The sequence below is a fragment of the Amphibalanus amphitrite genome, unplaced genomic scaffold (genome assembly GCF_019059575.1).
Source record: "Amphibalanus amphitrite isolate SeventyFive unplaced genomic scaffold, NRLGWU_Aamphi_draft 000022F_arrow, whole genome shotgun sequence".
Taxonomy (NCBI): Eukaryota; Metazoa; Arthropoda; class Thecostraca; order Balanomorpha; family Balanidae; genus Amphibalanus; species Amphibalanus amphitrite.
Window position 1 is genome coordinate 389,711 of NW_024881518.1, and position 26,536 is coordinate 416,246.

Here is a 26,536-nt window from a genome sequence, read left to right on the forward strand (position 1 = left end):
TCGCAGTGAAACTAAGGTAAGTTTCAGCTTTGACTGGATTTTGCTGCCATATTAAAATGAAAACATTTATACGCCCCAATATCCCTTCACTTTCTAGTAAAATAAGTCATCTCAGTGAACGTAGATGCTGTAAACGGCATAAAGTATCTTTCACGAAAAATCTTTTCAGAAATCTTTCACGGCATTTCTCTGTATACCGTGCACAGCATGTGATTCTACCTGCCACCAGTTCTCTATATACCGTGCTGCCACCACTTGGGCCTTTCTTGGGCCTGTGCTTGGGCCTGTGGGGCCTGTGCCTGTTTCCATGAAAACGTCAGCAAACCTAGCAAACCAATTTTGCTTACATTTCAATCTATTGCTAGTACCTTGGCCTGATTTTGAAAGGGGTGGCGCGAGTAGCATCATTTATGTCAATTGTCAATATCAAGGTATTCTTGGTATTCTTATAGCAGGTGTCTGACATGCTGCCACCCGTTTGGGAAAAGTCGCTAGATTCGCCAGCTCTTGAGATAGGTATGCTGCTTACATGTACTCTGACTCTGACTCTGAGTAAAGGTAGAATCATCATAAATTTTGCCTGTCTTGTAGCTCAGTTCAAGTGGGTAGAGTGTTGGACTCCTGGTGGTGAGAGCCCGGGTTTGAGTCGCTCCGGCGCTGGACATTTGATCCTCCTGAAGGGGATGGTCTGCGGCTGGTTGGAGCAGCCACAGAGTTGACGTTAGTTGAGTGGGACAGGCTGTGTCCGGAGCGCTGTTCGGCGGCCGGCTAGCGCGCTAGCCCGCGCACACATACGTGCACATTGCCCCGGCAACGGGCTATTGACCAATGAGAAGCGCGCTACAGGGGGGCACAGGTATATGAAAAATCGCAGTGACGTTGCACTTTCCTCGCTTCTCATTGGTCAATAGCCCGTTGCCGGGGCAACCAGCATGTATGTGAGCGCCGGCAAGAGTACTAGCCGGCCGCCGATCAGGGCCCTGGTTTGAATGTTTCATTAAACTTTGGTATCTAAATTGGTATCTAGTTGGTAGGCTGTAGGTTGGTAGGTTGTAGGTTGGTTGGTTGGTAGGTTGTAGGTTGGTAGGTTTTAGGTTGGTAGGTTGGCTGGTAGGTTGTAGGCTGGTGGGTTGTAGGTTGTAGGTAGGTTAGGTTAGATTATGCAGCAAGGGCGACGTCTGCTATGAGAGTACCACAAGCTTTGCTTAGAGTTGGCTACGGCTGTCAACCCATCCATTCAGACGTTCAAGCTAAATTTATAAAATAAAGTTAAAAGACATCAATCTCACAGACTCATATCCTGTGCAGCCTTGCCCTCTGCAGCCATAGCTGAGCTCAATCTGGAAATTATTACAGGTGCTGGCACAGATCCCATTCTTGCCTTGTTGTTTCATTGATATTTATGCTGACAGATGATCAAAATATATCCTGAAAGGTGGCTGGGCTCTGCAGGAGCATGCTCCTAAAAAAGTTCTTGGCACCTAATTAGATGAGAGCTGGTTCTATTCTAAGGTTACCCTCTAGCATGAATTGTTCCTGGGGGAGCACAGCTTGCCAACAGGCAGAATGTTACATGATACCTTTATAAGAATTGTGAACCTTATCAAGTTATTAGTCTGTATATCATCTAATTTTGATGATATTTTAACCTTTTGATTGAAAAAAAAAATCATTTCGAATTACAAAGATGACCATAAAGTCTAAGCCATGCTTGATTTTTATTTCAGAATTTGAAGCTGGTAGCATCAATAGAATGATGTGAGAAGAAGAGAGTTGAGAGCTACAGTGCTGAATAAGAATCAGGTGAGGTCAAAAGTGCAAAAAGAAGATTGCATATCCTGCTTTTCAGGCTCATGAAATTACTGATGACAGATAAATGGTAGGTATAGCTGGTACAGATTAAAATATGTAAATCATCAAAAGATGAGATAAAGTTACATTACTTATGTTGACTCAAAACTGACAGGTTTATGTACAGATAATTCCATCTGAAATGAAATTGAGGGGGCTTGTGTTCTTAGTTATATCAAGTCCTCAATATTTTGTTTTGTGCCTTATGAGTCCCTCATGAAGTAAATTGTGCTGCTAACAAACTTAATGCTTCAGATAACATAGGTCTTTGCTGGAAAGTGATTGTACTGAATGGGTTGCACAGTGCCACCCAGTCTTGCCTCCCTCCCTCTCCCCTGAACTCCCAGCATAGGTTAGCTGGGGTTTCAGCGATACGTTCGTTTGCCATTACGTTCTTTATCGCCCACGTTCTTTTATGTGCGAACATCAACGCCCGTACTTTCATCATAATTACGTCCTTTTTCCGCGAATCGGACTCGGAAGGCCAAACTTTTGGCCAGTCTGGCTCGGTCACTTGGGTGATGTGGGTTATGCCCGCTAGGAGGCATTTCGATCGGTGCATAGTTCGGGCTGGTGCAAGGGGGCTTGTGTGGTGCTCTGGGGACTTACGAGGCCCAAAAGGTGTATGGGCTATGGCCTCGCTCACGCGAGAGATGGCGCAAACCGGGCGAGGTACCGTGTGGTCTAACGTGAAGGGTGGTGATGCGGACAGATATCCGGCCAAATGCAGGCAGATCATCTTGCATTATCCAAACCTCAGTGGCACAAGCCAACTGACAGGATCTACGGTCAGGATGACCCATCAACGATATACGAACTGTGTCCCGTACGCAATCGATATAAATTTTGTTCCAGCACCTCTAGTGTGGCATCCGGTTTTCTGTGCCTTGAACGCTCTATAGAACATGTTCTCGAAGGTCGTGCATTCACTTTCGAGTCATATTGTGGAGATGTGTAAGGTTCCACTCTTGCACCATACTGACTTACATAAGTTGGCTTAGTGTGGCAAAGCCAGGTAAATGTTCGTTTTTTTTTTCGGAGAAGGAGACGGCGACGGCGACGGAGTAAGCTCGATCATTTTGTTGACTCTATGAGCGTTGCATTTATATTTTTAGATTTGCATTTATATTTTGTAATGCTCGATGTGGACGTGATACCTGAGATCGAACTTATAACCATTTTCATTTCAGATCAACCAGAGACTACGATGACTGCGGAGGTTCAGTTGAAGCTGGTCGTACACCAGAAGCTGCAGCAGGTTCGGGGAGGTGAGACAGCCTCATCAACCGGCGTACTTACCTTTATAGTGGAAAGTAAACGGGAATAGGGGTCTTTCGGCGCCGCCGTAGCCTGGCTGGGAGTTGAATTCTTGATCATGTTTTGATCTGAAGGTATTGGCGTGCGGCTACGCTGTTGCTGTCTTTAGGGCTATTTTTCGCGCCATTCGCAATGATTCTGGAAGTTTCGCTAAGCATGTCTCTGTAGTTCATCGAGTAAAATCGAGTTGGATTCAGACTTGTAAGCGATTCAATTCTGATTGAATCGATTCTCATGAATCGCTTGAAAATGCCGACTCACTGTGATTGAGTCGGTTGAATCACCTCTTGTCACCATATGAATCCTGATTGAATCGGTCACACATGGCAACTGCTAGTGATTGAATCGGCAACTCATCGATTCAAGTTGATTGAATTAATAAAATGATTCAATCAACATGTGCTGGAAATTGAAGTTATGACCATATTTAGTACTATATAATGTAGAAATATATGTGGCATTTGCATCATAGTCACACACAATGCACTGCAAAAATTTTAGGTATTTTGTCAGTATTATAAATGCGCACTGCTATCAGTATTGATAAAACATAAAAATTTTGTTTTAAGTTTTTAATCAAACTGTAAACACAAAATTATACATAAATGTTAATGCATGAAGATGAAAAAATGAATGTAAAGTGTCTTTCCAGTGCCCTAAAATCAGTATAGTAATCAAGTTAATAGTAGCAGGAAGCAGGCGCACATTGCTCAACACACATGTTTTAAATACCATGTTAATCTTTATATTTTCAATACCCTGTTTCATCAGGACATTTGTGAGCAAGCATAGATTTAGTACTTTTCTATGTTTTTTGGTATTTTCCTAGTGTATTTGGTTGGTATCAGTTTCCAAAAATGTCTTAAATTGATATCACATATGTATATATTTTATATAACATCTTGATTGAATCGCGTTGAGTTAAATCATGAGTTGAGTCATTCCCTGAATCACTCATAATGGGATGAGTCGTGATTGAGTTGAATCACAAGGTCCATGAGTCGTGATTGAATCGCTTGGAAAATCAGACTGTTTGATTGAGTTATGATTGAATCGGTCATTTCATCAAGTGAGTCGTGATTGAATTGATTGAATTTTTTGAATCGTTTACAAGTCTGGTTGGATTGCTCGTTGACCAAAAATTTTGCGGTGACTCCGCTCAAGCATACAAAACAATCGTGACATCTTCGGTGATAATTTTGAGAGCATAGGATCATTTCTAAACTAAGTTTAGACTATGTTTAGAAATGATCAGTCATTGTCAACGACATGACGTTTTGGATGTATGCCACCGAAACATTTGCCATTTGTAAGATAGATGTTATGCTTTCTTGTATTGTTACTTGTGTAAAAACGTAACAGTGGATATCGGATAATTATTTAAAGTGCCAAAACATTGTTCCGTTTCAGATTCCAAAGAGGAGCTGATTTTGCACCCGGCCTCTATCCCTGGTTTGGAGGCGGGGAAGGTAGTGGAGATCTCCCATCCGGACCTCGACTTCGCGAGACTTCTGCTGCTTGTGTCGCCGGGCTCACTCCGAGATGACCAGAAATGTGAGACCTAGTTTGGAAAGCGGTTTTAGCATATTCGCTTTTAGGGGTGGGTCTCCCATGATTTTTGCTTGTTTCCCAACTGTGTATATCTTTTGCAAAGTGTTCCCCATACTGATTTTTAATAAGGTCCTTGTGTGACCATAGGGGATGTGCTCTGTGTCCGAAGCATTATTTCGACAGCTCGTGCCAAGCACATGGCACATGTCGTGTTATTACGTGATGCGAGCAGATTTCTGCTCTTCATCTCTCTCTCTCTCTCCCTCTCTCTCTCTCTCTCTCTCTCTCTCTCTCTCTCTCTCTCTCTCTCTCTCTCTCTCTCTCTCTCTCTCTCTCTCTCTCTCTCTCTCTCCTCCCTCACACTTCCCCCACGTTCTCACCGAAGGCAATGCAAGAAATATGACGCACCCTCCAATCAATACAGCTAACCGCCATATCCCATCACAGGTGACATTATCAGCGTGGAGACCACCCTAGTTGAGACGTTTCACCTGCGTAACCAGGTGTGGGCGCACGTGAGCGTGCGCCTGGTGGACCCTGCCGACGTGGCGCTCGACTCTGTGGAGCTGCTCTTCCGAGACCACTACCTGAACCGCAGTGACATGTGGCGACTGAAGCTCAGTCTGGTGAGAGAAATGAATATGTTCCGTGATTCGCGTGATAAGGCATTCTATGAGTGGGCAACCCGTTACCCGGTAGTTGAATCTCTCGAGTCTGAGTACCCGGAGTTGAGTTAAAGTAACGACGAAGTAGTAAGTACTCCATCCAAACATGAAAACATTGGTCTTTAATCATTGTACGCTGAATGATTTTTGGCTATGGCTTTATGGACGCATTGGTTCTCTCTCACTTCGTGTAATTCTGGTTGGGACAAACGTTTGAGTAAATGTTTATGGTTCATTTATTTATGATTCATATGATTTATCGATTGCCGTGTTTCTGACCACAGGTGGGGAAGGTGCTGCACCACAAGAAGAGCGTCGAGTTCTGCTCTCAGACGGTGCGCTGCCAGGTGTTTGAGATGTGGTCGCAGGGCGATCGTGTAGCCTGCGGGCTCGTCACCCCGGACACTAAGGTAATATGTCACCGGAGCTCGGGATATCAGACGGGGACACACACGATGCTATTACTCTGATTGGTGTTTCGGAAGTGTTCATACACTTGTCGTCCAACAAATATTCATATTCGAAATCATGTTTAAATGTTAAATGGTTGGCTGTAATAAAAAATGACTGACGGGAGACTGGCAAATATCAAACATCCGTCGCTTTGTTCGCTTTCGGCAGGTGGTGTTCCGGTCTGCGACCAGCATGTTCCACCTGTATATTCAGATGTCGGAAGAAATGTGGGACTTCGACGTCTACGGGGACCTCTACTTCGAAAAGGCCGTCAACGGCTTCCTCAGCGATCTCTTCAACAACTGGAAGGTGGGTGGCGTTACGTTCAGCGGACATGGTTTTATATATTCATGCTTCGGGGCACAATGATCGAAATCAGGGAGCGATGCGAGGCCGATGTGTGCATCCGTTTATCGCCTTGCGGGTCTGATCAGGTTATTGCTAGCGATCTAACGATGACGACACGGGAGATCTAGGGCCAGGGCGCATGCTGCTTTTTTAACCACTTCACAGTTTGCAGTGTGAGGTGTCGATTGCTGTCTAATTAAAAAAAAAAGATCAGCATTCAGCACAGTTACTTTGCCTATGACAGGTATGACGTGACTACTGAACTTAAGTTTCTCCTTTCTTTTTTCAGCGCAACAACACGAATCACGAAGTCACCATCACGCTGTTCTCGCGTCTCTTCTACAAAGCGTCCAGCATCAACGAGTTCCCCGAGTACATGCAGGAGAACGTGCAGCAGGACTTCAGGAACATGTTCTACGAGGACTTCTACAGGTGTGTACACTTTATCCGGTGTCGGACTCGGCCCTCAGGACGTGTTATCTTCTGTGGACTCAGCAAAGCTGTAGCGTTATTGTGGATCATTGTATGCTTTGCCTTGCCCAGAATCTCGGCAATTTCTGCACATATTAAAGAGATTCATCTGATTAACCTTCTGCTAAATACTGCTTTTTTAAGACCAAAAAAGTAAAGGCATTGACACAAAATCATAAATTTGATCCTGTGATGGAGGGGCTAGTTTCGCATTTGGATAAATGACTCGTCTCACTGGATGGTCCTGAAAATATTCAGTCCGCCTGCTAAAATTGTGGTCAAGCTGACTGTGGCTCATGGTCGTACAGGGTGGCCGTTCAGAACGAGCGGTACGACGACTGGACACCGGTGCTGTCCACCATCCGGCACCAGTTCATGGGCTACCGGGAGAGTCTGCTGAACTTCCACCGGGACCGAGCGCCGCCGGGCGCGCCGCCGCCGCCCCGCGCCGTGCTCAGCTCGGCCGCGCAGGGCAACTTCCTAGAGGTGCTCAACATATCAATGAATGGTGAGATGGCTCTCAGTTGTGCGGTGAGGCCTTCGGTACCGTTGTATTGGTTAATATTGAAGTCCAATCGTTTTTCTCAGTTTTGCGCTCCATGTTCCCTGTTTTGCTGCTTGCGCTGAAAGGTCTGGTCGGTCACATTCCACTCGGTAATGAAAAAAATAGCACAGCAAAATATCCACCAGAAAGTTATTTTACGTAAACACTCAGTCAACGTCAACTTTCGTGGATATTCCACCTTCACACATTGTTTTGCGTTTCAGTGTTTGAGAAGCACTACCTGCACCGCTCGCTGGAGCGAACCGGTCAGATGTGTGTGGTGGTTTCGCCCGGCGTGGGTGTGTATCAGGTGGAGCGGGAGCTCAACAACCTCACTAAGCAGCGCATCATAGACTACGGCGTGGGAATCGACCTGGTCTGCGTGGGCGAGCAGCCGCTGCACGCCGTGCCTCTGCTGCGGGTCAGTACCCTGCCACATCCGCAGTGCTGTAAGTGGTGCGCGGACTATGCGGTTATGTAGTCATGAGGATGCGTATGTGTTGGTCTGTGCGTAAGCTACGCCTTTGCTGCGTGCAGGTAGAGTACGGATAGTGTCTTGTCTCAGACTAGCTGATTATCTACTTCACCACATGTTTCAGTTTCACAACAAGGGCCTGGCAGAGACTCAGGACTACTACCTGCCGCACACGTGGATCAACCTCAGCTTCTACTCGTCCAACAAGCGGGTGGGCTACTCGGAGTTCGTGCCGCGCATCAAGGTGCCGCCGGGCGCGCCCAAGACGGCCGTGTCGCGCGTGCAGTCGGTGATCCCCCGCGGCCGGCCACCCACCAGCGAGCACGCCATCCCCAGCTCCGTCTACGACTACGACGCGCACGACGCCGAGGTCTTCAAAAAGCCGGACACATTCAAACAGTGAGTTCGTGGGCAGGAGCATGGTAATGCTCAGGTTAAGAGGATGTTGGGGATTGGTTTTGTGTCTTCATATTATGGACTCGTTTCTCTTGTTTTTTTTTTGTCTTCATATGGACACGTGTCTCTTGTGTCTTGTGTCTTCTTCATATCATACTCGCAGAAGGGCTCGAAGCTTCTTGAAGGTGTGTCATGCCACCAAAGGGTTGAATCGATGACCAGTAATCTGGGCTTTTCTCCGTGTAGGTCCACGATGACGCTGCAGCGGCTGCCGCAGCGGAAGCGCACCGTCACCACGTCCCAGGTGAAGACGTCGCGCCGCGCCGACTCGGTCGTGTCGTCGCCGATCCACGAGCAGGTCTACAGCTCCTCCGCATCGGGATTCGTCACACCAGGTATCGTGGTGGGAAAGGTTGTTACCGTGCTATAGGGATAACGTTAACAGGAGTCACCGAAAGCTCATTGGGTGGAGTCATGCCTGTCGCCTGGGACTGTCCATAGTGGTGCTTTATTGTTATTTGCGCATTTATTCGAAACCATCATCTTTTCCCACCATCATCCACAGTTGGCATTTTAGGCAGCACAAACAATCGCGCTTTATTTAGAGTTACCGAGGCCTAAGGCCACGTCTCTCAACGGGCGCATGGCGTTGGGCGCTGGCGTGCGAGCTGGCTGGGTCGTTAATGCATGCAGTTGGTGCTGCTTAAGGTCAATTTGTTAAACACTAAATCGATTTGACCACTCACCGATTCATCGATTCTCAGAGCTTTTTATAAGTCTGAAGCTGACTTGGCTCCGAATATTATGTACCGGTAACCGGCTAACCAGGCGCGGGTGGGTGGTGAGCCCGTGGTGTCACGTGACAATCGTGACATGATATGATTAGCGGGCATCCCAAGTCAGAGATGCCTATAAAACCATTCGTCTAAACATTTTTGGGAAAAGAAAGGCCGGCTTTCATAAAAACAACGACGGCATTTATAAGGAAAGCACGATGGCGGACTGATATTCACGGGTTTATCTGATGAACGCGCCTTCACATGATTTGAATGTGGTATATCATACCGAATCGACTGCTAATTGTATAGTAAGATAACTCGCCTGTCGCGTCTTAAGAGCAATTTTGCCGATATTCTGGGTGACAGTACCAATGCGTTACGAATCCAGCATAACAGTATGTATTCCAATGCTGCTAACTTCCCATAACCTGCAGTCGGTTATGGCATGTTGTAATTGCGTCGTACGGGGCCAAGTGGTGCGTTGTGCGGGGCACAGTTTGCCGTCCCGTTGCAGCAGCGTTGGCTGAGGTGCGGCTTGAGTGGGGACCTGCGGACCTGCGTGGGCCTGCCTCTGGTGCATGCTGGTGTCTAACCGGGTGCCTGCGGGGCCGAGTGTAACCGCCGCTCGGGCGCCGGCCCGGCCGTGTGTTCTAGCGCGCAGCTCACCGCTGGTGCAGAGCCCCTCGTCGGCCAGCGGCGGCGAACTGCTCTCCTCGTCGTTCGGCTCCGTGTTCGCCGGCAGCGACCGGTCCGGTGAGTGTCACTGCGTCACTGCGTCACTGCGTCACTGCGCCGGCAGCGACCGGTCCGGTGAGTGTCACTGCGTCACTGCGCCGGCAGCGACCGGTCCGGTGAGTGTCACTGCACTGGTCCGGTGAGTGTCACTGCGCCGGTCCGGTAAGTGCCACTGCGCCGGTCCGGTGAGTGTCACTGCGCCGGTCTGGGGAATGTCACTGCGCCGGTCCGGTGAGTGTCACTGCAGCGACCGGTCCGGTGAGTGTCACTGCGCCGCTGAGTCACTGTCCGGTGAGCAGTGACCGGTGTATGTCACTGCGCTGGTCCGGTGAGTGTCACTGCGCCGGTCCGGTGAGTGTCACTGCGCCGGTGAGTCACTGTCCGGTGAGTAGCGACCGGTGTGTGTCACTGCGCTGGTCCGGTGAGTGTCACTGCGCCGGTCCGGGGAGTGTCGCTGATACGGTCCGAGGAGTGCACCGCCGCGTCGTCGCCGTCAGCGGCGCCCTGCCATCACCAATACGGGTTCGCCGAAAGTGGCGGGCATCAGCCGTTAATCTGACATGATACATTACACTGTCCTTCTCGAATTGAGTGTTTTTGAGTGTTTTCTTTTTTTAATTTGGTGATACATCCTCGGGGTTTCCTGCATGGTGCTGGCTGAAATGATAACTAATTGACGCTTCAACTGGCTCAATGATCCCTCAGGCACAAGAAGCAAGTGCTGATGATGCGCATGTGGGTAATGAACGCTTTAATAATACGATATGACTAAAATTATATTTTCCATCCCGCTCATTTCGCTTTGGTAATGCCCTCGACGTCGCTGACCGACCTTCTGGCCCCCTGCCGTCTCTGCCCGTCCCCCGGGGTCGCTCTCTGTCCCTCGTCGTCGCTGACCGACCCTCTGTCCCCCCCCCTTGCGTCGGCTCCGACAGACGGCAGCGCCAACGTGCGTCGGCTGTCGTTTGATGACAGTGACGTGAACCGCTCGCCGCCGCGGCCGGCCACATCGGCCGTGTCGGCGTGCGACCTCAGCCTGAGCCGCGGCACGGGCACGCACCGTCCCGGCCGCGCCCTCTTCAACCCGTTCGACCCGAGCAACATCGTGGTGAAGCACACCTCCAACCGCCGCCGATGGACGCACATCTTCCCGAAAGGTCAGTGAAGTAGGAACTTCTTGAACGACGCTGAGAACGCGATTGAATCACGGGCATGTCGGCTACGCAATGTCAGACTAGTCATCGTGATACCATCGGTTGCTGAGCAATTTATTATCTGTTTCCACCATTTTTTTACGGAGTGTACATACTACCTGAGTACATGTCATCCTCTCGTTTTGTGTTTTGCAGGACCCAAGGGTGTGCTCTTCCAGCAGCATCACTACGCCAACGCGCGCGGCCTGGACGTGGGCGGAAAAGGTAAGACGACCTCTTTTGATTAAAGATAGCGGTACATGAATTTGTTATGTTCACTGCAAGTGCAAAATTCAGGTGGTTTTTCGCATGTCCCAGCCCTCAGGGTAATCGTTTCATAAATTAGACTGACACCTACCGGGGATATTATTTGATTCATATTTTCCCGGATATCCGAAACGCCATTCGGATGTCAGTTGATGCATTTCCTTGTGTTTCGGGTTGAGTGGTTGTGCCATTTTTTTGTGTATTCACATTGCTGGATGAATTGAACTCACTGCATCGTTTTTAGAAATCCTGTGCTTTCCTTTTTTGATCTAGAGGTGATTGCAAGAAGTATGACGCTAATTTCACCCAGCGGTATTGCACGCAAAACAATTACCAGCTTCAAAATGGAATCATTACACCTCCTTTTAATATAACTCGCCATAGAACTCAGCGATTTGAACTGTACGCCAGACGCGCCTCGGGTGTCGAGCGACCAGGCGATGGGCAGTCCGTCTCTGTCGTTCCTGTGGGGCGCCTCCAGTACCGGCGAGCAGGAGTGGTCGGCCCACATTACCACAGGTCAGTGGATGGGACACACTTCCCCACTCAACTCTGCTCCATACAGTCCAGTCGAGTGCTTGGAATGTTGCCTGACGACGCCTTTGTTTGTTTATTCGCTTATTTCTTAATGTTGCCGACAGGAAGTGCTCATTTATAAGCGAAGTAAAAGTCATTGCTGAAGGGGCTTTGGGTTCTCCGTGTTGCATCGCTCTAGTCCGTCAAAGAACTGACATATTTGTTAAAGAATACTGATTTCCTTCAAATCCGTCTTCAGCTACCTCCAATGCCTCAGTTTTGATGCGATTTATAGGAACAAAGTTATTTTTGAGATGTTGAGATGGTGCTGTGCATGATGTCTAAATATGGCAGCATCCCTTCTCAACCCACCGGAAGTTTTTTTAATCTGGAAATTGGAATATCTGAAACCATTACAGACAGACAACCGATCGGTTTGTGATCCATGCGGTGTTTTCAGACAGATGAGAGACCTCCACAGACAAGCGTGAGATCCTGTCAGGCCCTTTGAGTTAGTATGAGTCTGATCGAATCAGCGGGCGTTTCTCATACCAGCAGGCCAGCAAGTGGGTTTAATCCGTAAAGTACGCGTAGCCACTTTCCGTAATCGAGCTCAAGAGCGGGACAGAGCGGGGATCCTCCGGATCGGGAAGGGACATAAATTTGGTCTTATCTGCCAATGGGGGCCCTTCAGTGCCCTATTGAGCGATTGTCCTGTCCATTTTTCTTCGACTCCCTACGATGCCTGTCTTTAGTACATTCCATATTTCAAATATGAATAGCTGGGTGACATTTTGTTTGAAAATATGCCAACAAATGGCTCAAAATGGCTACCAGCGAACTACCAAATAAAGCATGGGCGTTTGTATGCTTCGAACTTCAAACAGTTTAGTCACCGATGAACGGAATTCATGCAGGTTGCCGCCTGATCTTCGCAACTGCTCGTCGTTTTGTGCTGTTGTTTGCATTTTCAGGAGAACACTTTTCTATTGGTGCTCCCCGCACTTTCAGACTCAGTGGAGTGGTCGGTGTCCCGATGTCCTTCCCTGCTCTGCCGCCTGTGGACGCCGTTTTCGAAACTATGCTCAGTCGAAAACGGAAAAACTACGCTTCGGCCGTTTATATGTATGGCTTTGGTTCCCCTGTGTGTTGTGTGTAACCGTCTAGCTTTTGTGGCGTATCTACCTTTCGTTATTGAAGATGTCTTACTGCACGTGCACATGCGTACATCCCTCGCCTACATGTTGTGGTAGCTATTCAAATAACGCTCGTTTCCTAGACATGTGACTAACATTATTTATTGAGACAGAACTTCGTACATGGGCGTGTTTAAATTGTGCACCACGTTTTACCATTCATAAATGACTGGGTAGATGCCCGACGGTGCTCAAATTTGTGTTCACTGTTCACCAAGGGGTGCCATTTTCGTTCGCTGGCGGTTTGCTCCTTGTTTTCTGCGTTGCTGACCATGTTTGATATTGTGCGCGTGGTTCGTTTGTCCCCCTGACGGTACACCGTGTTCGTAGCGCACATGGTCGGAGTATTGGTGGGTACGTACTCTGGTCACCCTTAGACGTAAGCATGCATAGTTGCATGCTATACGCTGTGTACACTAGCCATGGTGTATTCCGCAACTCATTTTGTTAACATTTACATTATGGTTCGACGAATAGGCGTGTGCAGTTTGTATATTTCTGTTATATTCTATGAAAAACTTCCATAAACGAAGACGATTTGGGATATCATCCCTGCGGAAAGCGTTTCGTCTGACAATGCACGGTTGACGTTGGGAACGGGAGAAGGGATGAATGTCTCCGATTTACTAGGATGAGGTCACCTGGTCACATTTTAGAAGCATTGCCCGTGGACTGAAAATACCCCCCCCCCCATCCCTAAACCCTTCGAAGCAGTATGCAGTTGCACCGAACCATAAGCTGCAGAAAACAGCAGTGTCATGTCGCTTCCTACGAAAAAAGAACTCAGACGAGTGGTCGTTGGGAGCGTAGTAAACATGTTTATTTGTCAATGCATAAGTGAGCTCTCCTACTTGCTTGTCTCCGCTCCAGGAAAATGTACTTATTTGCCCCTGATTTTGGAACAATAATAGGGCATTATTTTCCACGACAAAAGACATTCTTAATATTTGGCTTCATTATTTAAGATGCTTGTTAAAATGATGTTTTTGTGAACGCTTAGCAAACTGAGAAAATATGCCCCTTTGCAGTTTGCAGACATACGCGCTCCACTGGGTGACGATTATCGAGATTTAATATAACTCGAAACATAGACCTCTGTACACCACGGGAGGTCTATGTTCGAACCTTTCTACAAAAATAATGTTGATCGGGCAAATGAAATCGAAGTTGTCGTTGAAATCGATCGTTGAAATGAAATTGATGAATGTTATCGTTGAAATGTTACAATGAGTCTGTGGCATTTCATGATGCACGACTGTGAAAATGTAGCCATTAGCATTGGATTAGGCACTGCTGTTCGTGTGTGCCACCGTGCAGCAGGCACGCTGTCTATCCAATATCACGGAGACGCTCGCCCACCCGTTCACCCGGCGCCAGGTGTGGACTGGAAGTCTCTGACCACGCCGGCGTGCCTGCCCATCACCACCGACTACTTCCCCGACGAGCGCAGCCTCCAGAAGGACTACTTCCTCTTCGAGTACAGCATCCTGCCGGACGATGTGGGCGGCTGCGCCGAGGACGTCGGCGGCGCGCACCGACAGCTCACCACCCGCGAGGTCTTCACCGAGATGGTCTCACAGCGGCTCTGTCAGGTGAGTCCAACCAGAGAAACAGGCCCCAGCGGGCCAGCGGCTCTGGTGAGTCCAACTATAGAAACAGACCCCAGCGGGCAGGCGGCTCTGGTGAGTCCAACCAGAGAACACAGACCCCAGCGGGCCAGCGGCTCTGGTGAGTCCAACAGAGCATCCATCGCGGCTCTTTCAGGTGAGTCAAACCGAGAAACAGACCACCCCGCGGCTCTGTCAGGTCAGTCCAACGGAAGAAAATAGACCTCTGTGAGGCGAAATGGTCTCCCAGCGGCTCTATTAGATCGTCAGGTAAAACGCTTCTCCGTCACCCTCAATATCCATACAGCTGCTTAGCCGTGTACTTACAACCGCCACTCACCGCACCAGCCAGGTCCGGCTTCCGAACCGACCGTCGGCTCCCGTAAACTAACAACCAACAAAAACTTAACGTCACGGAGACGGCAACTAAAATGGATCGGTAACGGGCCTTTGTGATCGCACCGCTAGTCGGAAGCCATAAACTACCGGAAGCTGGCCGGCTGGCCGCTTCATTGGCTCCAGTGCCTGACTGATAGTGGGTCTACAGCCTTACTCACAGCCAGGTGTTCGGCACTTCCTCTCGATCCCTGCCGGCTCGGTGCTAGTAACTGTCGACTGGCTCAATGCCACCGTGTTGCTTGAAGACTTTTGAAGGTGTTACTCCACCGTGTGCTTAGCTGGCGTCGGCAGTCCATCTATCTGGTGACTTTGGCGGCTCGTCCTCGTGTGAGACGGACTAGAGTTGCGCTCGGTGTGTATTGCGCCGTGGTGGCCAAGTCAAACGGTCGAGCTGTCAAGTGTGGCAGTCCGGCTCGGACGATGCACCTCTGACCGAAAATGGCGTTTCCTGGCGGCGCGCTGTGCTGGGTGGCGTCGCTGCTATCGGTCGCCTCCTGCCGTCCGCTGACGGTGCCGACATTTGATTCGACCGTGCACTTCAGCGGCCGAGCTGGAGCCAGACCTTTGTCGCCGCCTTTACCGCCAGGGCCCCGAAGACGGCCCATCACCTTCGACACCAGCGACTCATTCTTCTTCGACTGGCGACTGCCCGTCGATCTGTCTCTCAGTGACGAGCGGAGGCGGCCGCCGGTGGCCCCTCCGCTGGGCGCCTCCCCGGTGTCGGTGACCGCTGACGGCCAGGTGACGGTGGTCGGCGCCGACGGCGAGCGGTTCGTGGTGGCCGGGCCGCACGGCGTGCACGTCAAGGTGCCGCGGCCGGCCGGGCCGCTGGAGGTGCCGGCCGTCCAGTCCGGCGACGCGCTGGTCTCGGCCGGCCCGCAGTACCTGGAGGTACTGGTGGGGGCGGACGCGGCTCCGACCGGACCGCCCGCGCCGCCGATACCGCCCAGAGAGACTCCCGGTACGGAGCTGCCGCCGGGTCAGCCGGGCCCGGCGCCGGCGGACAGCGTCCCCACTCCCCCGGTACCCGACCCGCCCGGTGAGACCGCCGAGAGCGCGCCGCTGTGTGCCGCCGCCGACAGCGACGACCACCTGACCACGGTCACCGTCAGCAGCCGGAACGGGACTCGGGTGCACACTCTGAGCGGCCTGCCGGGCGCGGCGCTGGCGCAGCTGACCGCCGTCCTGGTGACGCTGGAGACCGGCCCCGGCGGGCAGACCGGGGAGGCGGCGGCGTTCGGTGGTGCAGCTACCACAGCAGTAGTTACATCGACCACTGCAGCTCCTCCAACCGCTGGCATCATTGCACCGACAGCGGCCGTGTTCACATTACCAGAAACGACAAGAACCACATCAACTACTGCAAGAACTACCACAACTACCGCAACTACCACAAGAGCTACCACAACTACTACTGAAAGAACTACCACGTCTACAACCACAACTACTACAACTACCACAACACCAACAACTACTACAACCACTACAACTACAACAACTACCACAACACCAACTACTACAACCACTACCACAACACCTTCAACTACCACAACACCTTCAACTACCACAACACCTACAACTACCACCACACCTACAACTACTACAACTACCACAACACCTACAACTACCACCACACCTACAACTACCACAACACCTACAACTACCACATCACCTACAACTACTGCACGAACTACCACAACAACTACTACAACTACTTCTACAACTACTGGAAGAACTACTACAACTACCAGCTCAACTACTACTACAACTACCAGATCAACCACCACAACTACCGCACCAACAACTTCAAGGACCTTGTCTACCACTACACGAAAAGCTCCCGTAACGACTGAGGTCCCGAGCCCCGCCACTACTGCAACAACTGCTACCAGACCGGCCGCCAGCAGCACAGCGAAGACCAGCACCCCGCGCCCGCTGCCCTGGGCTCGGCCCACTCGGCCGGTCCGACCGGTGCGGCCGGTACCCGCCTCCAGCTCTAGCGACGTGATGGCTCTGTTCCAGCAGCCGTTTATCCTGGGCGGAAGCAGCCTGTGGCAGCTGGTTCACAAACAGCCGCCCAATCGAGTCGGCCAGCTGAGCCGTCCGCCGGGCGGTCAGATCAGGCCGGGCTGATCTGTGTCCTCGCTGCTGTCTTGAATGGCTGTTGAGGCCCACTCAAACAGCCCTCGCTGCTGCCTTGAACAGCAACTGAAGCCCGCACCTAGAACGCTCTATGCTGCCTCGAGTGACTACTGAGACCGTGAATGCCACTTCAGAGACCGGGACGCGAATCAAGACGACAAGTGAGCCGCTGCAGTGCGATTTTCAACTTTCTAGGCAATGCTTATTGTGTATAGTGCTGCATTCTGCATAGGCGGGCATTAGCTCAAATATTTTCTAAAAAGAGGTGATAAACATGCTCAAACTGAGGTTACGTTCAGCGCTGAATTGTTCTCAAATCTCAAACCATTTGTATTGTGGACACTTGGTGCAATCGTGATTGTTCGATGTTTTTTCTCCATATGTTTGGTGTCTACTGGTGATGTTTGTCAGGACGAGAATTGTGTGCATGTTTGTTTGTTGCTGTGTGGATTGATGTCCAGTTTTTATCAGTTCAGTTGTTATTTGGCGAGGTGACGTATGCTTAAAACGGCCGAAATAAAATACACATATTAACATTTTCTGTATAATTGTGTATGAATGCGTTGAGGGCAACGACCATACCCACAAATGCACCCGTTTTTTTTTTTACTGCTGCCCGTCTCCTACACATTACGTCATTCTTCTCGTTCTGATGGTCCATTCCTGTCTGATTGCCTCATTCATTATCCCATGAGGAGTGTCGAGTCCGTGTCAACCACCAAACACCAAAAGGGCGTTTTTACACCCACTTCTTAGTCTCATTTTGGGCTGCGTGAGGACAAACGGCATTCGACGACCAGGAGTTTATCAAGTAATTTACCAGCTACCGTACCCACACTTGATGCGAAATTATGTGTACAATTTTTACGTCAGACTATAACTCACGATAACGTATCTCGCTAAATAGATGAACTGCGATTTTGTCGAGGAATGAAGAAAACATCGATGGCTTTTACTGTATCAACCCACTACGCACTTATTCTACAGGATATTTCGTCACAATAAATAAGCATCACGACTCACGAGTCGCGACTGTTAAACGTATTGGTGTCTCGTTACCCCTAATCCATGTACGCACAGTGCACCTGCCGTCTGTAAGTGACCGGCGGCTGTGGTGCGCCTCTCCCGCTGCAGGGTTTCCAGCTGGTGGTGCCGTCTGTGAAGGTGACCGCCGCGGCGCCGGCCGTCGGCCGAGCCGTGTTCGCTCAGCGCGCCGTCCAGGAGCAGCGCGAGGAGTACCTGCTCAGCATCGGGCGCATCTTCCACCGGGTGCTGCTCTGCGGCTCGGCCATCAACGTCACACACTACCGGCCCAGGTGCTGTGCGAGCTGCGGCCAGCGTGTGACGGCCACATGCAACGTAAATAGTCTGATCATTGTGACAATCGCAGTGCAGGTCACTCTGTCGATGTATTTTTGAACGGATAGATCAAAAGCATAATTAGTTAAAACCATTAAGTTAATCAATTGATGGCCAAATCATCTCATTCGCTGCGACTTGTTCTTTGTGCGGACCTTCGCCCTGTCAGCACTTACCGGCGACAAGTGGATAAAAACTGATGATGGTAACTCGAGCCTGCTCCGCCACCACAAGATCATCCGTTCACTGCGCTCAGGCCGTGTGATTGTGTTTGTATGAGCGCCCGTGTGTGACACCCCGCTCGTCTCCGCCGCAGACACCCATACCCGGTGAAGCGGCACCGATACCGCTACCGTGCCCAGTGCCACCACCACCCCAGCTACGTGCTCTGTCAGGCGGAGCTGAGCACCGACCGACCAGAGAGCTACAACTGGAACTTCCTCGACAACTACGTCTGCACCAAAGGTGCAACATAACCGTCAGAGGCGTGGATGGTTAACGTCCAGGATATGTACTCTTTTGTTTAACTAGATCGCTTAGGTGTGCTATCAGACCTTGCTCCCAACCTATTATTTGTTTGTTATTTGTTGAGTTTGTTTTCATATTTACGTTCGCTTTGAAGGACCCGCCTGAAATAAAGGAAAGCTGATGTATTTGACGTGCCGTTTCGGACAGGCGGCGTCGACTTCCAGCTGACTCCGAGTCTCAAGTACTGGCGCTGTCGGTTCCTGCTGGTGCCCAGCCTGCCAGCGTGCCGGGACCCCAGCCACCCGGCCGGCGCGGCGCCCGACCACCGCACGGTGGTGGACAACTTCATCAAGTTCATCAGCGCGGTGACATTCGCGCTGAACCGGTTCAAACGCCACCAGCCGACCACGGCCCGGCCACAGATCAGGGTGCGTGACACTGGATATAGCTTTTTTTAGTTTTACATGGTTAGTGGATGCGTTAGGTTCCCTAGCATAATGGGACGTCGGTGCTGAGCTCTGAAACCGCTGTTGTTTTTTCGGTTTCAGTTTTTGTTGAAGACAATGTTTTTTTTTTAATCACCGTACATTTCTTGCATACTGTCCTAAACGTTTCGGTTCTCCCAGTCACCTGTCTATTTTTACAATCACACCGCCATTAACCCGCAGCTTTGCATATCTTCCCGCTGTATGGCACTGTCTGTATTGGTATCCTTGGTCCTTGATACCCGTGCCGAGTAGTAAAGTAATCTTCATTGGTATCAGCTCATTCCTCGCCTGGCCGCAGGAGCGTCTGCCCAGTAACCGGATGGACCAGCGGAGTCGCGCCCGGTCCGGCAGCAGCGTCAGCAAGGCGGGCATCAGACCGGCCGTGCCGACCGCCTCCAACTCTGCCGAGGACGTGTCGACGGGCACGTGCGGCGGCCCGCCCAGCTCGGGCACACTGCTGACCCGCACAGCGCCGCCCACGGAGGTCAGTAGTGGCCGACCGGCCTGTTTATCGGCCATGGTTTCATATTCAAGCACAGGGAATTGGTTGGACTTTCAGAGATACCTAGTAAATAGTCTAAATTGTAAGAGTTATGATGCGGAAATTTTGTAAATCGCTGGTGACTTGTAATTACTTTTCGGCGTTTGTGTTTCTCAGTATGCCATAAGCTATAACGCAGTGTAATATCTCATTGTCGTTTTTCTCAGGGTCAGTGTACGGTTGTTCTAACGTTAGTCTCTTCCGCCAGGTGTCTGAGGCGCTGCGCTCGCCGGACACGGGCCTGCCGTTCCTGACCCGCTGCGTGCACGGCGGCCTGCCCGAGTTCACCTTCATAGCCGCCGACCTAGTGCAGTGGGTGTACCAGCACGTGGCCGGGCTCAGCTCCGAGGCAGAGGCCGTCGCCTACTGCAAGGTCAGCTGTGTGACATTTGATATGCTGGAGAATTTCGTTGCCCTTTATTACGTGCGGCGATCTTGGCTTGTTCTAGGCTCTTGCATTTATTTTATCGATTGATATAAAATTTAAATGAAATGAGGGTGAAATTGACATGCTTGTTTGATTTCACCAGGAACTGTGGAACGCTGGACTGATACTTCACGCGTCCCGGGATGCCAAGAAGCCGTTTATGAACGGTTTCTGCCTGTTCTGCCTGACTTCGCCAGCAGGTACGTTGTAGTGTATAGGCTCGCTTCACGTCTGTTACTGCGGTCCCGGTCGTAAGAATTTAAGTGTTGTTTATTCTAGCCGTTATTTGTGCCATTGAATGTACATTTGTTGAATTTTCGTCGTTCACGTCCCGTTTCCTGTCGCAGACGGCCCTCAGCTGAGCAGCGCGGCGCACCAGGAGCAGTTCAGCGACTACTGGCTGGAGGTGGAGAGCCAGTTCTCGTGGCCTCCGCCGGCGCCCGTCGGCAGTCGACTCTTCTCGCCCGCACTGCCGCCCGACGACGCACACGGCGGTGAGACAGCCGCTGACCGGTGCTCATGGATTTGTCGTAAATAAAGAATCTGAATCTGAATCACCTATGCGCTCTGCTCACATGGCGTCGCAAATAATTGCTAAATGAACACTAGGGGTACCCATTTTTGGGTCATTTTTTCAAATTTTAGGTGGGGGTGGATTTTCCCATTATTTGGTCTATTCTGATTCCATCTGTGCCAAAAATAGCGAAATCAAACGATTTCTAGGGGTCGCGAATTCAAAATAAAAATGCCAGTTTTAGTGAAAAATCGACGAAATTAATGCTATTTTATTTTGGAACAAGGTTACCATGCTAACAGGTGGGAGTCAATTTTCCCATTATTTGGTCCGATCTGATTCTATCTGTGCCAAAAATAACGAAACCAAACTATTTCTTGAGGTCACGTAGGTATTCAAAATGAAAAGGTCAATTTTAGCGGAAAATCGACCAAATTAACATTATTTTATGTTGGGACAAAGTTACCATGCCAACGGTTTGGGGTCGATTTTATCATTATTTGCTCCGTTCTGGATCTAGCAGTGACAGAAATAACGATATCAGACCACTTTTAGGGATCGCGAGCTTGCATTGGAAGTTTTAATTTTACTTGGAAAAATGACTTCATATGAATGGATAATGGATATAAATGCGCAAAGCCTGAATGTGTTGCAGTGGTATTAATGACTGTTGGACACCGTGAAACATTGCTTTAGTTGTAGGTATATTCGACGTGCAGCGGTAAAAGGGAGCACCAAAAATATCATTTTGGTCAATGAACAGCATATGCTCATTTACACTCACTGTGGCTTAGACCGTCATTAGAACCCACATATACACAAGACCGTAACTCTTAGAACGACTGGCTATGTAGTCAGAGGGCTCAAATCAGTGATCGAAGCTTTCTCATTGGACCATTTAGTTTTCAATGAGTCGTCTTATTCAGCAAAAGAAATGACTGAACCCCAGGACGTAAACAATGAATATTGACACAATCTGGGTGGGAGGGGCATTAAAAGCCGTTACGGATGTGACGATATAACTCGTTTGTCGTATATTGTAACGGAAATATGGCATGAAGTAGATAAATAAGTTGTTAATGGCCTATTTATATCTTTAACGAGATGAAAACAGCACTGAAGCTATGCCGGTATGCATGACCTTGCCAATTCGCTAACCGACCTCCCCTATAGTCCCGGAGTTGCAGACACGGCTGAGGGAGGGGCGCAAGCTTTACACCACCGCGCCGTTGGGTGACTGCTGTATGAGTGTAGCTTTGCCCCTCTCCCACAAACACCCACACCCACATACAGACTTTTGTTCAGACTGTTGACACATTGTTGACTTGAGACGGGTGCAGGTATCATGTCATGGAACTAGTGCCTGGTGATGGCCGCTGCCAGCAGCATCCTTGCAAGATAACGGACCTTACGCTGCACTCTACAGGCCCAGTCCAAACCCTCAGATGGTGCTGAACTGAAGTCGAATGGCATTGCCTAAAGCTGGAAATTAGGAAGGTGCCAAGTCTAAACGACTCAGCCAACTCCGAGGCAGATCCGTTTACTGACTCCTGGCATTGCCGGGGCCGACACGTTGGGTGGGCCATGGACCGTAGGTGGCGGACCTAGTTCTCCTCGTCTTCAGCCTCTGCACGCACACTCCTTTATATGACGCCGCGTCCTGGTTACCACCATACGGCCCATGCAGGATGAAAATCTGCTTCATTAGGTTCTTCAGATTCAGACGCCAATTACCTCAGATCACAGGTGATCTAAGCAAGGAGCTGTGAAAGGTCTTCGTCACTTATCAGCTATGCACGTATCAGCGCATGGCTAGTCGCCCGTGGTCGAAAATGCAAAGTCGTAAATGATGTGCAATGTGCATTGTATCGGAAACTCTTACACTTAAGACGTGTACTGGTATCTGTCCCCACTGAATAAATGGAATAGTAGGTACATGGTTGGTAGGCATGGAAAGAATCGACGCTTTGGAGTTTATGTTTTTGGATTAGAAGTTGATATTTTTGGGTAGAACACCCAGATTTATTCTACGTTGTCTCATACGTGTCTCATCGTAGCCGTCAGCGACAGTAGCGGTGGAACACCTTCAATTAAGGGGGGCACTGCCGACTTTTGGTCCCATTCTTTCCATGCAACGCCCCTAGGGCTAATGTTAAAGTGCCAAAATCAAAGGGGGGCACGGTGCCCCGGTGCCCTCCCCGTTCCGCCGCCTGTGGTCAGCGATCAGGACGGCGTGTCTTGTGGAAGTATACGGTCAAAATGGTTTGATCGTTTTTGAATTACATGGTTTGAAGTCCATTCGGAGCCATAACTTGTGAGATGTATCCTGAGCTAATTTGCGGAAACTTTAATTGTATGGACACAAAAAGCCTGTCACGAACTGAGATGTGGCAACTGAAACGTCATATTTAAGTTTGACCTCACAGGCCATCAAAGGTCACCAATACCAAAGGTCACCAAAGGTCACATGAAGGCAGAAGATATCAAAAATGATTACACGCCGACCAGAATGATACCAACAACAGGAGCAAAACATCACGGCGCTTTTCACCAAATGTTGCAATATCGACTTGCATTGATCGCTAGTAAGGCATTAAACCGGAACCACGTGATGGAGCACATCGATCTGGATGAAAAAGGAGCGCTCAATGACCCCTTTACCCGACTTTCAAACAAAAAGTTTGCCTTTGGTGCGATTTACTATCAGCGTAAAATAGGCATATTTATAGGTAAATACGCAAATTTCAATCTCAATTCGCGACCCCTAAACCACCTTTGATTTCAATATTTTTGGCATCATTGGAATCAGGAGCCGCGAAATAATGGGAAAAACCACCCCCACCCTCAAATTTCCAAAATCGGGAAAAATGGGTACCCCTAATGAACACATTCCAGACATATTGTGATTTGTCTGTGATGCGTGATCGAATTCAGTGCACGTAATCACCCCCCCCCCCCCCCCCACACACACACATTCACGTAAAGTAGGTCTTTTACAGGAATGTCTTGTCGACTTGCCCACACTATCCCCAATATAACTAACTGTCCGTATTCTAACAAAACTAACACGTGAATCCTTATCCGACCAATCCCGTTTGACAGTGCCATAAATTATAAATTGTTCAATGTGTGTTCCCAAATTATATTCAATAAACGGAACGGAACGGAACTATTCTTGTCTATCAAGCTCACCGAAGCTATTACTATATCCACAAAAATATGTTCATGTAATTAGTATGTGAGTGCATGTTGGTTCGCCATGACCGTTGACACTCGCTCTATTTCCCTTTCTCCCTCCCTGTTGTGCAGTGAGCGAGATGCGTCGCGGCGCGCTCAGCCTGGACGTGTCCTCCAAGTCGGACCGCGCCGAATGGGGCGAGATCAGCTACGAGAGCTCCTTCCGACCGGACCGGGCGTACCAGTTCTGTATCAACTGGCTGGTCGGCACCGGCAGCCTCATCTCCGACCTGGTGAGAAGGTCCAGGCTCTTCGTAATAAGCGAAAAATTAGTGCATTGTTACCGTTACCGACATAGATAATAGATACGGGGAACTACTGAACATGATCACTAAGGTAGTCATATCTGATAGTGGATCGTATTCTGGGGTAGGTAACAGTGTGCCGTGGGACTTATATGCGATTCTATCTCTAGCCAAGCAGTAACATATGTACATTCTACAGCATGTACTTGCTCACATGAACCGTAGAATGTGGATGGCTCGATCGGCATGATAGTGTCGTATCTGACATGGCGTGCTAACTCTGCCCGTGCAGGTGGTGGGCTGGCAGCGGCGCGCGCACAACTTCGGCCTGCGCCTGTTCCCCGTCCCGGCTGTGATGTGTCCTGGCGATCAGGGGGATATCGACCCGCTGCGCATCGCCGTGCCGGTGCCCATCGCGCTCGACCAGCTCCGACGGCCCGGACGGCCGCTCTTTGACGGTGGGAGGCGGGAAATATGTACATTTGTCGGCGGAATGGTGGTGGGATCCACCTGCTGGCTAATGTGGGATGAATGTTGTATGATGTATCAATACATTATCAGCGCGGCCTGTTCTATGCTGATTGTTGGCGACGATTATGATAAATGCGTTTCGCTTTTAAAAAGTGTTTGCCCTTGTGTGCTCCATCTGTAGGCATAACGGGCTGAGGCATGCGATGAGAAAGTGATCAATAAGAGTTGGGTATTTATGTTTTTTATGTGGACAGGTTTCGACCCGGCGACCTGGCCGGAGCGGCTGCTGCTGCTGCAGACGGCCATATTGGAGCAGTTCAGCTTCGTGCGGGTGCGCGGGCCGCGACCGGAGCCGCCGTACCAGTTCGTACACAGTCACGGTCACTGCTTCGTGCAGATCCTGGAGCCCGAGTTTGGGGAGGACGGCGACCCGGTCAAGGTCAGTCGCAGCTGTTCACTGTGCAGTTGGACCGTGCTAGAGTCTGACAGCTAGAATATATTTACAATCAGATTTTGTTATCAGTATCTGTTTTGCAGTTTGGTTTCATGGTGGTATTTTATGTTGTGTTTACGCTGTTTACCGTAGTAACGTGTCGTTCTCGTTGCGTATAACGGTTTCCGGTTGGCTCCTCTACCTCAGGCTCATTATCCGCCAGTTTTGAGCGTTCCTATGAGACTGACCCAACCCTGCCCACCAGGCCGACCTGCAGTGGCTCAACAACAGTCTGATGTCGCGCCGGTGGCGGGTCGGGGACGACTCGGCCGACCGGCTCATGGCCGAGCTCACCGCCTTCTGCCGTAACGACGACGACCGGCTGGTGCTGTTCTGGCGGCAGGCGCACACGGAGGCGCTGCTGCAGCAGCCCACGCCGCCTCCCTGAGCGAGGTTGCCCGATGGAGCAGATCACCGTGCAGGGTAGGCGCGCCACGGTCGTTCGCGATGGAGACTAGAAAGCTATATGCTTGTACAATAGACAAAGCTGCTGTTCTTATCTCCGAAAAATAATAGGATGGAGAATTACTGAGAAGTGCGACGACCACGCTACATAGCTGTTATCTGCAGTGGCTGAACTGATGTAACGTGATTGTTACGTTTGCCTACAGATCAGGCGCCGGCTCGGCCGCTGCGATGCCCGCCTCCCAGAGGTCGATTCCGTGGCCGCGGGGTCGGCTGCAGAAGTGGTATCCTGGTATCCACTGCGCCCGTTGTTGTGGAAGTGTGTTACAACCTGATGCAGGCGCATCTCATGTTCCAGTCATTGTATTCTATCATATCTGGGGAAGCTATCATGTTACATTGATATATTGTCATTTGATAAGGGATGTTATCTCATGGTTGCGCAATGCGCATGCTTTATATGTGATAAACAGTGCCGTGTTATGGATTGGGGTACGACGAGGCCAAGGGGCTGGCGAAGTATATGTCGTGCGTAAGTGTCGATGCCCGAGCTAAATGCAACAGTAGACAGAGTGCTACCGATACGATCCGGAGTGGGTTGCATCATTCTTGTGAGAGAAAGTGCAATGTTACGAATATGTCGCCGTAATAAACGACTGTAACTGGTCAGCTTTTTTTGCCTGGGGCATAATGTTTTCCAAGTCCAGCCTTACCTGATCCAACCTTTTTTCCACAAGAAAGAAATTGGATGGGAAGCGAGTGGCTGAATTTCGCTTTTCAGTGAATCAGCATCAAAGTAGTGGAGATACGGTGTGAGGTAGATTTGGTGTAAGGTGAATGCATCTCGTACCAAAATTACTATTCACAGCTTGATTTGGTGAAAAATGAGGGTGATTTGATACATTCGCACTAGTTTTGGGTACGGAATAGATTTTCCGTGGATTTTCCGTGGATTTTCCGTGGAGTAGTAAAGTAATCTTGGA

At 49.8% G+C, this 26,536-nt stretch overlaps 1 protein-coding gene across 7 annotated transcripts; it reads left to right on the plus strand.

Annotated features, from left to right (window-relative positions):
• Positions 1–93: 93 nt before the first annotated feature.
• LOC122391676 (GATOR complex protein Iml1-like) lies at positions 94–26,219 on the plus strand. Of its 7 annotated transcripts, none has more exons than XM_043385816.1 (29): positions 94–143; positions 1,728–1,803; positions 3,042–3,119; positions 4,579–4,722; positions 5,167–5,345; positions 5,669–5,794; positions 6,006–6,146; positions 6,475–6,617; positions 6,965–7,164; positions 7,425–7,621; positions 7,800–8,074; positions 8,318–8,466; positions 9,505–9,603; positions 10,521–10,742; positions 10,935–11,003; positions 11,457–11,564; positions 14,135–14,349; positions 18,040–18,221; positions 18,581–18,729; positions 18,940–19,160; positions 19,519–19,704; positions 19,970–20,134; positions 20,292–20,388; positions 20,536–20,682; positions 24,012–24,172; positions 24,477–24,642; positions 24,910–25,094; positions 25,354–25,571; positions 25,760–26,219. In XM_043385816.1, the coding sequence occupies exons 3-28, from the start codon at positions 3,059–3,061 to the stop codon at positions 25,534–25,536; spliced, it is 4,170 nt and encodes a 1,389-aa protein (XP_043241751.1). In that variant the 5' UTR covers positions 94–143; positions 1,728–1,803; positions 3,042–3,058; the 3' UTR covers positions 25,537–25,571; positions 25,760–26,219. The 7 variants fall into 7 exon arrangements, with proteins under 7 accessions (XP_043241751.1, XP_043241807.1, XP_043241781.1 ...); XM_043385837.1 differs by lacking the exon at positions 94–143 and adding an exon at positions 166–191; XM_043385826.1 differs by lacking the exon at positions 94–143 and adding an exon at positions 248–315.
• The last annotated feature ends 317 nt before the right edge of the window (positions 26,220–26,536 follow it).